We start from the raw sequence: 12,344 nt of genomic DNA on the forward strand, positions 1-12,344 counted from the left end.
TCTTCAAGTAAAATGACAGCTAAAGCCTTAAAACCATGAAATTTAGTAAAAGAGCTCCACAAAAGGGTGAATTCGTTCACTCAAAAATATTTACTAGTTGTCTCTACGTGCTGGGACTGTTCTGGGGACACTGAAACACTTAAGAAAGACTTGGTTCCTGTCTTCAGAGAAACGCTAAGTCTGTAGAGGATTTTGTTTTGCATTCAAGTGGGTGAGAATCAAAAAGAAAATTTCATAAAATAATTTTTAAATGCAATGAAGTAGGATAAGCCCTATCAGATACATTTTAAATAAATATTTATATAACAACAGAAGGTGAATAAAGTATTCTCAATAAACTTATACAACAGTAAAAACTTACATGCTTTCTGTGGACAGTTTATAAGTACATTTTATATTGTAATAAATTTTTTTCTCTTTAGAAATAAATAAAAAAATAGATAGATAGATAGATAAATAGACAGACAGATAGATAGATATTCGCTTAAAAAGATGTGGTATTAGCAGTTGCATGATGGAAACAGGAAGGCTCTGCCATTTATATAAAAATTAGGTGACAAAAGAAGAATCATAAATTAATGGAGAAGATTATTCAACACGTGATGATTGAGATAACGTTAGTAAATTGGGGCAAAATGAATGTAAATTCTTACCATAAACCAGTAACATGATAAATTATTGACGAGTTAAAAGGGCATTTTAAAAAAAAAATCAAACCTTAAAAAATCTGCCTGCAAACAGAATCGAACATTTAGCAAACGTCTGCTTGAGAAATAAGAGGGTAATTTTCTAAACTTGGAAGAAATAAAAGAAAATCACGAAAGTGACAGATTTTGATGACACAATACTTTAAAGCTTTCAAATCTAAAAGGAAAAAAAGACTAAATCAGAAGGGAAACAAGAGCCTGGGGGAAATATCTATAGCTAGCCTAGTGTAATAGAAAAGGGGCCATTATAATCAGTACAGAGTTTGTACAGATTGAAAAGGAAAATATGAAAACCCCAATAGAGAAATGGCAAAATTCATGAATAAAAAAATACAATAAGCAAGCAACTTATGGAAAAGATCGCTAAGCCTCACTGGAAATGCAAATCAAAATAATGAGGTCTCATTCTTTGCCTGCTAAATTAGCAAACATTAAATACAATTATACTACCCGGTGCTGGCAAGATACCTCCAGTAACACTGTGTATTGGTGCAGTCCCCTGAGAAGCCATTTGGACGTATGCATCATGAGTGGAAAAAAAATGTTCATACCCACTGACCTAGTGATATCACTTCTGGGAAACTATTCTACAAAAATAATTGAGAATACGAAAAAAAAAAAAAGGCCTCCACTATATTAGAAAGACCTAGCATCATCTGCAATAATGAAAAACTGGAAGCAATCCAGACTCCTTGCAAGTATGTCCCCTTCCCAGCCTCTACCTCTTAGAGGAGAAGCGCTAGTCACAGAGGTGCCAAGTGACTGTCCTTTGCTAAAACACCCCTCCCTCCAAGTCATAAGTTTTATTATACTCACTCTCCCATTATAAAAAAGCACATATGCCTATAAATTTCTATAAATTTAGAAAGTATGGTTTAGAAAAAATTTTTCTAAACCTATAGTCTCATCATCACTCAGAGATAAACACTAACCACATAAACTTTTGACATTTTTCTATCTGTATCTGTGTCCATTACACATATTTCTTTTTAAAAATGGAATGATACTGTATATGTCATATTATAGCTACTTCTGAGATGAATGATATGACATTAATATTTCCATGCAATTATATGATCTTCCATTATATCATCTGCATTTCTGTACAGTATTACCGTGAAGGATGTACCGGAGTTTATTTAATTTCCTACTGCTGGACATTTAGGCTCGGCTTTTGTTGCTGTTTTTGTTTTTATTGCTACAAATGATGCTGCTAGGAAAATCCTTACAGCCAAGGCTCTGTACTGTTACAATTATTTCCTTAGAAAAGATCTCTATAAATGAAACTTGTGAATCCAAGGATATTCAAACTACAAGGTTTCTGAAATGTATACCAAAATCCTCTTTCTTGACTTGTTAGGATCATATTCTGCAGTGGCAATAATTTTAATCAAATTTAAAGTCATCATCCTCATCCTCATTATTATCATAGAAAAAGAAAAACTATTATTTTATTTGTGGCCTTTTCTGGCCTTGGCCATTGAAGACTCGGTGGCAGACACTACCTAGTTGCTTATTCAAAGTCCATTTCTTTTTTCTCCTTGGCTTAACAGATTCTCGACTTGGCTGGAACAGGGAATTTCCTAGGTGGTAGAGAATGAAAACCAGTCGAAGCTGAACACAGCAACCCAATTCCCTGCTTTTTTTGTTTGTTTTCCTGGGGGAGTGGGAGGGCGGCCTAGGGACCCAAGGCTGACAATGGGACCCAAGAAGAAGTCTGCTAAGGGAGTTTACAGGGAAGCTGTTGTGGTATCAGCCTTCTGCTTCCTCCCTCTTGCCGTGAATGCAGATGTGATGGACGGAGCTTGAGAAGCCATCTCATCACCATGAGGGAATGGCCAATGAAAGGAAAAACAAACAGAACACACAGAGCCCTCAGACCCAACATCACAGAGCCACCAAGCCAATGCTGGCAACTGTCTACCTCTGAACTTCCCTTCTGTGTGGAAGGAATGACTATCTACTTAAGCACTGTGATAAGTTCTCTGTTACTTGCAGCCAAAAGCATTCTAACTAAAACATGTCAAAAGGATGATTACTATCTCTTTTTAGAAAAAAAAAATTCGCCCTCAGATCAGGAGACACAAAGGTATGAGACAGGTCAATGTTCCAGGACCACACTGAGTTACCAAAGGGAACATAAGGGTACAAATTTGTATTACATATGAAATAACTGAAATGAGTCGAAAGCAAATGCCACATGCATGTCAGGGTTTGAATGGGTCAGTCACAGAGTCCTCGCAGCCCCACCCTCTGTCTGCCACAAACGAGAGCCTGTCTTATTTTCGGAAAGCCCATCTGAAGAGCAGAGTGTCCCTGTAATACTTTGTCGGTTGTGGTGTAAAGTGGTCCTCATAAGGGAAGCAGTAAAGATCAAGGTATGTCTTCTCCTTCCGGGGGGTGAAGAGAGAAGCGTGTATAAACTGCTCTTAAATGAGAATACCCACACTGGCGTCCCTTTCTCTAGCCTCCTCACGGTGTTTGATTACCAAGTCCCCTTTCGGGTCTGGGGGGCAAGTTGCTCTATGGAGTCGGGAATGTCTCCTCAGCAACATGCCTTGGGAACCCTTCAGGCCTAAGTTCCTCTTTGCTAGCTTGTTGAAAATGCCAGCCTCGCTTCTTGGTAATTTATCAACGTGTGGTTAATCCTTTTCTTTAAAGAGAAGGGAAAAATTGATTTGAAACTTTTGAACAAAGGAGACATCTGAGTACTTGTCTGATAAGTCTTTGTGACAATGGCAGGCCACAGTCACAGAGCAAGGACACCAGCGCTCAGGAAGACGGGGTACTCTTTCTTAATGAAAGGACATTTTCTTCTGTTTGGGAGAAGTGAGAAGGGGCCAGGCTTGGAAGCAGGTGCAGCTCAAAGTCTTGCCAGTTCTCAGAGGCACAAAGAACTGAGCTTGAATGACTTTCCTGATTTTTGTTTTGAGTTCTTCCTTCTTTTGATTCTTTTCATTGAATCTTTCCCCCTTTATCCTTCGGAGCTCCTGTGATTCCTCCAAAGACTGAATAAATTGTTCCAAGAAGCCGGGAGTGATTCTCTACAACCGCCCTGGGTGTCTGTGACCTTCAGCCTTGGGCGGGACCAGCCCTGTGTCTCTGACAGAAGCCTCCCATCTCACCCTTCCCAGCAATTAGAAGCTTCAACTGCATCATTTGGACACGAGACAGGTGTTACAAGGGGCCACTCGGCAGGGAGGGGATGTCAGCCCCTTTTTCCCCCATCAGGCACTGATTCAGGATGAAAGGGCAGGCAATCCTCACGGCCCACTTCAGACAGAGGTTCTAGTGTCATTCTTTCAAGAAATCACCATCATATCTGCTTCTACTTCCTGTAAATTCTCTCTAATCCTCATAGTGCTTGTTCTTCCTCATTTCAAAATGCAGCATCACCACCCTTCCCAAGGCCTGGATTGTCAACTCTCCTTTGGATTTCTCGAGATACTGACATTCTTCCAATACGTTCCCGTGTCACGCAAACCAGCCAGTCTCACTTTCAACTATCACATTCTTAATAACTACACAGGACTCTCCCACCCCCCCCAAAAGAAAACCTGTTTTCTGAAAACAAGCTCTCAGCTCCTTCCACTGGGTGGGGGAGGGCTCTCAGAGGCCATCGGTTTGTCCCCTCAGATCCTGGGGTCACTGAGTCTGTGGTTAGTCGTGATGTGCTCCTGACACCTCCCTAACCACCCACAGAGTGTGTCCCAGACCCCTTGGAGAATCGGATGAAAGCTATGAACCCTCTCCCTAGGAAAAAAGCAACATACACACAATACTGCGACATCACTAAGGGTGTGAGGACTCCAGGTTAGGAACTGCTATTAAGTGTCACCTTACTTCTTCGCTCTAAGGGCTCCGACCAGGAGGTCAACAACGTTAGTGAGAGCAGAGGCCGACACATGAGGAAGGAATGACTAGCCGAGCTGCTTCCAGATGCTGCAACCTCAGGCTCTGAAGCAGCATTTGTCAGATATGTTTTCCTTCCTCCAACGACACCTCCATTTGCAAGGAACCTGGTATTTCTAAAAGCTCGTCCAGGTTGGCAGCCCAGCAGAAAGGGCGACATCGAAGGCAGAGAGGAACTCTGCTCCCCAAAGACACCGCTCCATCCCCCCACCAGCGACGACCAATGACAACGACCTCCAACACGGCACGTGCCACGCTGTGGAGAGGGCCACGTTACCTTTGTCAGCTGCTGCTCCGACGAAAACCCCAAGCCAAATACCGTGTTGGCCCTGCTGTCGGCCCACTGCCCAAACTTCTGCGACGTTTTGGTGAAAGTCATGTTGGGTGTGATCGTGCTGTTTATAATCACCTGCAGGAAAACAGCCCAGAGAGCAGAAATGTAAACACTGAATCAGGCACCACAGAGGCTGCTTACACGATCTCCTGTCGGCAAAGCCAGGACCTAACGCTGATGGCAGGCACCCCGCTCTGCCACATCTGCCCTGACGTCTTCCTCTTTTGGCACCTCCCATCCCGAGTCAGATACACAACCATGATGAGAGGCAACGTTAGAGACTTAAAAGCAGTCAATTTAAACTAAGATCTTAAGTTATTAGTGGGAGAAAATCTCCAAATACAGTGTCCAAAACTGCTATTTACTTCCCCGAAGCTGCCAGGCACCCAGTTGCCCTTAATGGCCAGCCACATTACACATTCTCTAAAGAACTTCAGGTCCCAGTGTCCAGCCCAAACGACTTTAAGTCTCCAGAAGCAGATTACGACACAGGTGTGAGTTGGGTGAAGCGAAACTGGCAGGGACCTGGTGCTGGGTGTCACCTTCCCTTGGTCTAAAAGGATGAGGGAATGAAAAGGCTACAACGTGGAGGAGAAAGTCATGGAGAGCAGACTGCTATGACGAGAGGTGACCTTTGGTTGGAGGACACACCAGCACATGACTTCTGAGGAGAGGAGCCAGCAGAACAAATACGCCTGCCTCTCTCCCTGCGACCTGCCATTGGTCAGACCCAACTGGGAGCCAGAGGCCCCGGGAAGCCCAGTGATGCAATCCACAGGTCAGCCTCGCAGGGCCCAGAGCAGGGTGAAGGACGGTGGACAGTGAATCTGGAGAGGTGAGAGGACGATACCCGGCACTCACTGCATCTGTCCCTTCAGTGAGCATTCACCGAGCACTTGCTGCACGCCAGGCACTCTGCCAGCCAAAGACACAAAGATGAACAAGTCCAGATCCCTGGTCCTCAAGTTGCAGGTAGTCAGAAAGAGGGTAGAGACAGGTAAATAAACAGTCACCAAACAATTGATGTGTTATAAAGTATCCACAACAGGCTCACTCTGGCAGAAATCCTTAGGAGCTCTGAGACTCTAAAAAACACTCCAGAAAAATGCCTTGGAAATGAGGTCTTCTTGGATGTTCGCTAACGGACTAAGTCACTGGTTACTTCCTCATCAACTGGTTTTTCATTATCTGAGCAGGAACGGTAGCCATCTGAGTAAATATTCTAAGGAGCGAATCCACCATCAGTTTTACTTATTAAGGCTATATTTATTCTCATGAGTAAATCAGAACTTTTCTTCTGAGGAAACAGGGAAGAGAAAAAGATCTTTTAAACAGCACAGTCTTGCTTTCCCCGGTAGGAACTTCATTTTGCTAAAAGAACTTCAGGACATAGATTTTTGCCTTGGCTAACAAGGAGATCAGGACAGTCAGAGTTGTCACTATAACAGAAGTGTCATTGTAATGTATATGTGCAAGAGTCTACTGACTTTGCTAACGAGGCACTAGCTCAAGAATAAACCTTAGTCTAGTTGGTAAAACAATTGGTAGAAGTTAATATTAATAGCAGCAACTAGTATTTACCGAGCACTTCTTGAGCGCTTTGCTTGTATCATCAGCTCGCGTAAACCTCACAACAAGGCTAACAGGTATCACAGGAGGAGAAACGGAGCTGGGAAGTAGCAGAAGAGAGTTCATCATATATAAAATGGAAACAAAGCCTCCCTCGGTCCCCTAGGTCCCATCTCCTCACTCCCACTGCCAGGAAGTCCCTCCTACCCACACAGCTGTACTGGGCATGCACCCCTGCAGACCCATTGCAAACAAAAGGTCTAGTCACTCCCGGGACAAAAATTGCTAGTCTTGCAGGAACTATTCCTAAGAATTTTGTAATGAGAGTGCCTCTGCCCTTCGCCCCATTCCTTACTGGGATGCCTGCTCTTTGTGGGGTGGATTGCTTAGATCTTAGTTCCGCACAGCTACCTCTGACTCTGTCACCAGCATCATCAAGGCACCCAGGCACGTAAGAAACACAACCTACAGAATCGCACAACTGGAGGTTAGCCGAGAAGATAAAGGAAAGCCCGCCCCTTCACCCTTCACCAGCTCTTACAATCCCTCGGACTGTTCCTGCAGGCTCTGCAGTGCCCTGGCTGTCTCCTAGCAGCTTACCAAAGGCTCCGAGACTTTTGGAGCTTCCTAGATCCAGATGGGGGGAAGAAGGGGGAAGAGGGAGAAGAAAGGGGGAGGAAAGCCATCCTCTACTTCTCCCCGACCCTTTACATTGCCACCACTCACCAGAGGTGGCTCACAGGAACAGTCTTCAAGGCCCTAACATGAAGCCCATCGCTACAATTACTGAGACAACCAGCTGGCTGCTCTCCCAGGGAATCCAGTGCACTGACCTTCTCAACAGCAGCGAGACTGACAGCGGAGCAATCATGCTGTCCCAAATGGTCAAGCGGAGCGTCTCCCTTCATTTCCCACTGGTGAGGGAGCTCCACCGTGCTTCACTTGGCTCGGCCCACCAGGACTAAGTCCTCCCGAGAAGCTGGGCTTTTCGAGAAGCTTCTAAGGATACACTGCATATGGCCCTCTCACATCCCCAAGTTATTTCTGGGGACAACTGCCCTTGCGTGTGGAAAATGCTTCTGTTTCTCTTGGAGGCTCTAACTCATTTCTAACCTTCACCCTCCTGGGCCTGAATAAAGGTGTGAGAGAAAGCGGCCGCATGTGAAAAGGCCTTCTGTCTGCTCTGGGTCTGCGTGGTGAGTGCCCCATGCAGGCGTGTGGGAAGTAGGGACATGGGGGGTGGTGGTGGTGAGGAGACAGTATCTGAGGGAGGCTTAGCTCTGGACAGGTGAATGGACCCCTCTTTTGTGAGACTGGCGAGCATGAGGTCACCTGGGTTTCACGAACATAAGTTATAAACTCAATATCACTGCTAATGTGGAAACTGCATTACCATTTCCATTACATACTCATGGAACCCAACATATGTCTGACAATGCTGCGGGTGGGGCGAGGATGCGGGGCAATGGGAGCTCACAGGCTGGCAAAACCACTTTGAAGAACAATACGGCTTGCTCTGCTAATGTTAAAGATGCACGTTCTCTGCCACCCCACAATCTTGGTCTTAAGTGTAACCCGAGAGAAAGCTTTGCGTAGGGGAACCAGGAGAAATGGAAAATGTTCACAGCTCCAGTGTCTGCAAAAACCAATGCCCACCACCAGCAGAATGGACCAGCTGCGGTCCATTCATACAATGAAATACACCCAGCAGAGAAAGTAACTAAGGGTACGGGCATCGACATGGATGAAACAGAAACACAACACACAGCAAAAAAAAAAGTCACAAAAGACGGCATACAGTATGAGTTTCCAGTATCATTCTACTTATATAGAAGCTCAAACTTCACAAAACTAAACAATATATTATTTAGGGCAAGGGTCAACAAACTAGTATAGCCCTCTGGCCAAATCCAGTCTGCTTTTCTAAATAAAGTTTTATTGGCACACAGCCACAGCCATTCTTTTGCATATTGGTCTATGGCTGTGTCCTCCCTACAAGAGAAAAGCTGAATGGTTGCCACAGAGACTGTATGGCTCATAAAGGGAAATTACTATCAGGCCCTTTAGAGGAAACGTTTGCCAACCTCTGATTTAGGGACATAGATACAGGTGGCAAAACTATAAAGAAAAGTAAGGAGATGCTAAATGCAAATTTCAAGAGAGGGGAGGATGGGAGGAGCATTTAGATGTTGTGAGAGGCCCAGAAAGGGACCCTGAAGGTCTAGTAAAGGATGAACTTCCTCAGCTGGGTGGCGGGTACATGAGTGCCCGCTTTATTATCAGACATTAAACGGTACAAACAGTTAAACATAAAGTACACAAAACTAAAACGAAGTTGTCAGGGGGTGGATCTTCCTGGTGAGCCCTGGCTGGAGAAAAGGGGGCTGGTGACCTCACACTGGGCACCGGGAACTGTGTGGGGGACAGAAGTAGTGGCTGGAACTGTGGGTTCTGGACTCAGGAAAGAGGGGGGCTCAGCAGTGTATGGGGTCCCAGGAGTGGAGGATGTCATACAGCAGGAGGGGACAGAGGGACGAGAGAAGAGGCTTTGGTAGAGGCCGACTTGAGACAGTGACAAACAGCAGGCAAAAGAGTGAAGGCCACCAGTGGGGACGGTCAGGAGGGAACACAGGAGGATGAGGTCCTGGGTGTCGGGGACACGCTGTGGGTGAGAACTGCTGCCTTCCTAGGGAGTGGGGAAGGTGAGGGTTGGGGAGAAAGTGAAGCTGGCAGGGTGCTTCATATAAAGCTTTGAGGTGGGCTCCCCCGGCCCTCGCACCCCTTCCTCTGTCCTGCGTTGTCTCTGAAACTTCCAGAGAGGAAAAGAAGACTCCCCAGTGGAAGACCTGGTTCCTGCACATCACTGGGAAATGCACAGAACACACGTAACAAGAGCTACTTGGAAGAAGCAAGAGCTGAGCTCCTCCAGTCTCTGTCCTGCTCCGGACTTCGAGGAAGCTGCGTGTCACGCACTGGGAGACAGGCCCCTGGATTCCCCTCCACAGAAAGTCGTCCCAAGTCCAGGGAGATGGATGTTTTTCACAAGCCGCTGAGTCACAGCGATTAAGAGACATGCGGCCGGCTCCCAGAGTGGTGTTGATGGGTGCTTTTTCCCTTTGCCTTTCACCACAGTCAGGGAAGGAAAGAAACCAGCATTCACTGAAAACCTACTGTGTGCTAAGAACCTTCCATATGCTGGCCCCTGAAGAGAAAATGCCTCTGTTTATGCAAAAGAACACCAGAGATGTGTGGAGGAGGGGACCATGACCGTGTTCTTGAAAGCAATGTCACGTTCCCTGAAGGAAGCACCAAATGAGCCAGGTTTCAGAGGCTTACGTCCTTCTATTGTCACGCTCAGGCAGTGCTGGCCACACAGCGGGTGCTGCTAAATGACCATGGAATGGATGACCTCCATGGTCTCTTCCAGAATTGGTTTCCGTGACCCTGTAAATGACTGAGAACATCGGGGACACTGGGAGGAACGCCAGCTCCCAGCACGTCTTGTCCACGGGTACGGGCAGTTTCTCCCAAGGGTGCTAACGATCACCTCGGTCCGTAAGGGCACAAGGAAACCAAAGTGCTGCAATGGCTCACTTAGCAGATGCTCTGGACACGGAGTCCTCTGCGATGGAGCTGGCAGTTCCGCCCCAAAGTCGCCACAAATCACATAGCTGTTGGTGTGTGGCTGTTGGTGCTGGGATGGCTCACACAGAAGGCCCGGGAAGCTGGGCTTGCGAGATGCCCTCATATGGCTCCCATCTGTCCACGTGCAGGGCCGACCCCGGTGCCATTCTGAGATTCTGATCCTGGTTTCCTCTCGGCAGTGATCCCAACTTTGCCCACTGTCATTCTATAGACACGGCACACCCGCCGCAGGCCTGGAGACCATGCGGCCGGGCCTGACCTCATCACCCGCTCACACAGCGTTGCCCACTCTGGCTCGATGCTGGAACTCCAAAGGCAAGCCAGGCCTGGTCCCCAGTCCTCGAGGAATGCGGTCTCTGGGGGGCCCCATGCACAGAAAGGGATCCACACAACTCCTTACAGGTCAGGCAACGCCAGGTGACGCACTATAGTGTTCCCGCCCGCCTATGTCTTTAGCAGCAGCTGGAACTGACATGTGAAGTATTTTCTCTGCAAAGGGGAAACGTCTCAATGTTTTAGGAAGGATGAAGAATAGAGACAAGCACAGATTCGTTCTGTGACGAGCAGGCACAGACTGCTCTCAGGAGAAGGAGAGGCCTTCCACGCGTCCTTCCCCAAGTAAATGTGCCAAATGGTTGGACGGGGCAGAGGAGCTTGCCGTGCCCTGTGTGGAATGACAGCTGCTTACGCTGTTGGCTGCACCTCCTCCCGTCACAGAGCCTGTGCTCTGCGCGCTGCCCACAGTTGACTCAGCAGCTGAGGTTGCGGTGCCTTTGCTCACGACAACCTCTAAGTCCCTTCCACACAAGCAGTTTGTTACTGGAGCACGACTCCTTCACAACAACCCGTGTCTTACCACCCTGCCTGCTTAGATTGAAAACCAGTTCTTGCATCTGCTTAACGTGTTAGCCAGACCAGCCATTCAACCTGAACACCCTGCCTGCACGACGTGGCATCAGGGCGTGCTCCTCCACGAGCCAGGGAACCCTGCTCCAACCCAAAGGGCTGGGAGCTGGTGTCCGATGAACTGGGAGCAAGCACCAGCTGCCAGGCCAGGTCACTGCCTCTCCTTGACCTCGGCTGTAAAATGAGGACTCTGGGCTCCCGCCCCGAGTAGGAGGAAGGGCTGTGGCAACTGGAAGGAAGAAACAGAGGCTCACGGGGCCAAGTCACCTCTGTCTGCAGGATCCACGATGCTGTGAGCACATGGATCCATGACGCTGTGAGCACATATGAGGACATGCTTAGAGAACACAGGCCGAGGAGAGAGTCTGGCCTTAGAACAGGGCACCTTGTCCAGAGATCTGGAGGCACCAGTGGGCTCTCACACCTTTTCTGGGGGTTCTCCAACAGAGGCTTCCGAGCCTTCTGCCTCATGGCTTGGGCTTGTGGAGGGGGAAACCAATAAGCAGGCCCGATTCTATTACCCAGACCCCAGCTCCCCTGCTTCCGACTGCCCAGAAGCGCTGACCTAGGGCAGGGGGCAGGGCAGACTGCAGGTGGGTGAGGAGGCCAGTCAGAAGTCTAGTCTTAGCACAACTGTGCCAAGACAAAAGTTATGGAGTTATGGTTTTGAAACAAAACATTAGGCATGAATGTGAGACACCAAATACAGATTCCACTGACCAACTAGAAAAGAACTCACTCTATGCCATCTCTCTCTCTCTCTTTTTAGCCCAGGTGATTGGAAAAGGAAAATAAAGAGGTGGTTTTGAGGAGAAATAGGGAATTCAGCTTCAGATACTTTGAATTTCACCAGACAGCAGATAATCCATGTAAATATATCCAGCAGGATAAATACAGTTTAAAAACAGAAACAAATGATAAAGTATCAAGTCAACTTTTTTTTCTTTTGCAAACCTGGTGATACTTCTATCGATACCTCTTTTTTATTCCGCTCCCATAATAACGTGGCAAAAAATATCGAGGAAGGCAGTACTATAGTGAAAATACTAGGGAAAAATTATTTGAAGAAATACTCCAAAACCATCCACTAAAATTCAATTCCCATGCCTAATAACACCAAAACCAGACTAGTTATAATACCCACTGCTGGCATTTTCAGACACATGGGAAGAAAGACCTCTTTGGAAAGCAATTTGGCAATATCCATCAAGAGCCCTAAAATGGTAATGTCTTGACCCAGCATATTACTTCCAGGAATCTAACCTAAGGAA

At 46.9% G+C, this 12,344-nt stretch overlaps 1 protein-coding gene across 3 annotated transcripts in view; it reads right to left on the reverse strand.

Annotated features, from left to right (window-relative positions):
* The window catches only part of HOMER2 (homer scaffold protein 2), a 106,220-nt gene that overhangs the window by 46,285 nt on the left and 47,591 nt on the right, over window positions 1-12,344 (reverse strand). For all 3 annotated transcript variants that reach the window (XR_005651899.1, XR_005651898.1, XM_039858490.1), the window contains one exon: window positions 4,897-5,028. Coding sequence is in view for 1 of the 3 variants with exons in the window: in XM_039858490.1 (XP_039714424.1) it covers window positions 4,897-5,028 (132 nt within the window). In the remaining 2 variants the exon portion in view is untranslated. The remainder of the gene's footprint in view (window positions 1-4,896; window positions 5,029-12,344) is intronic.

Source organism: Pteropus medius, unplaced genomic scaffold (genome assembly GCF_902729225.1).
Source record: "Pteropus medius unplaced genomic scaffold, Ma_sr-lr_union100, whole genome shotgun sequence".
Classification (NCBI taxonomy): domain Eukaryota; kingdom Metazoa; phylum Chordata; class Mammalia; order Chiroptera; family Pteropodidae; genus Pteropus; species Pteropus medius.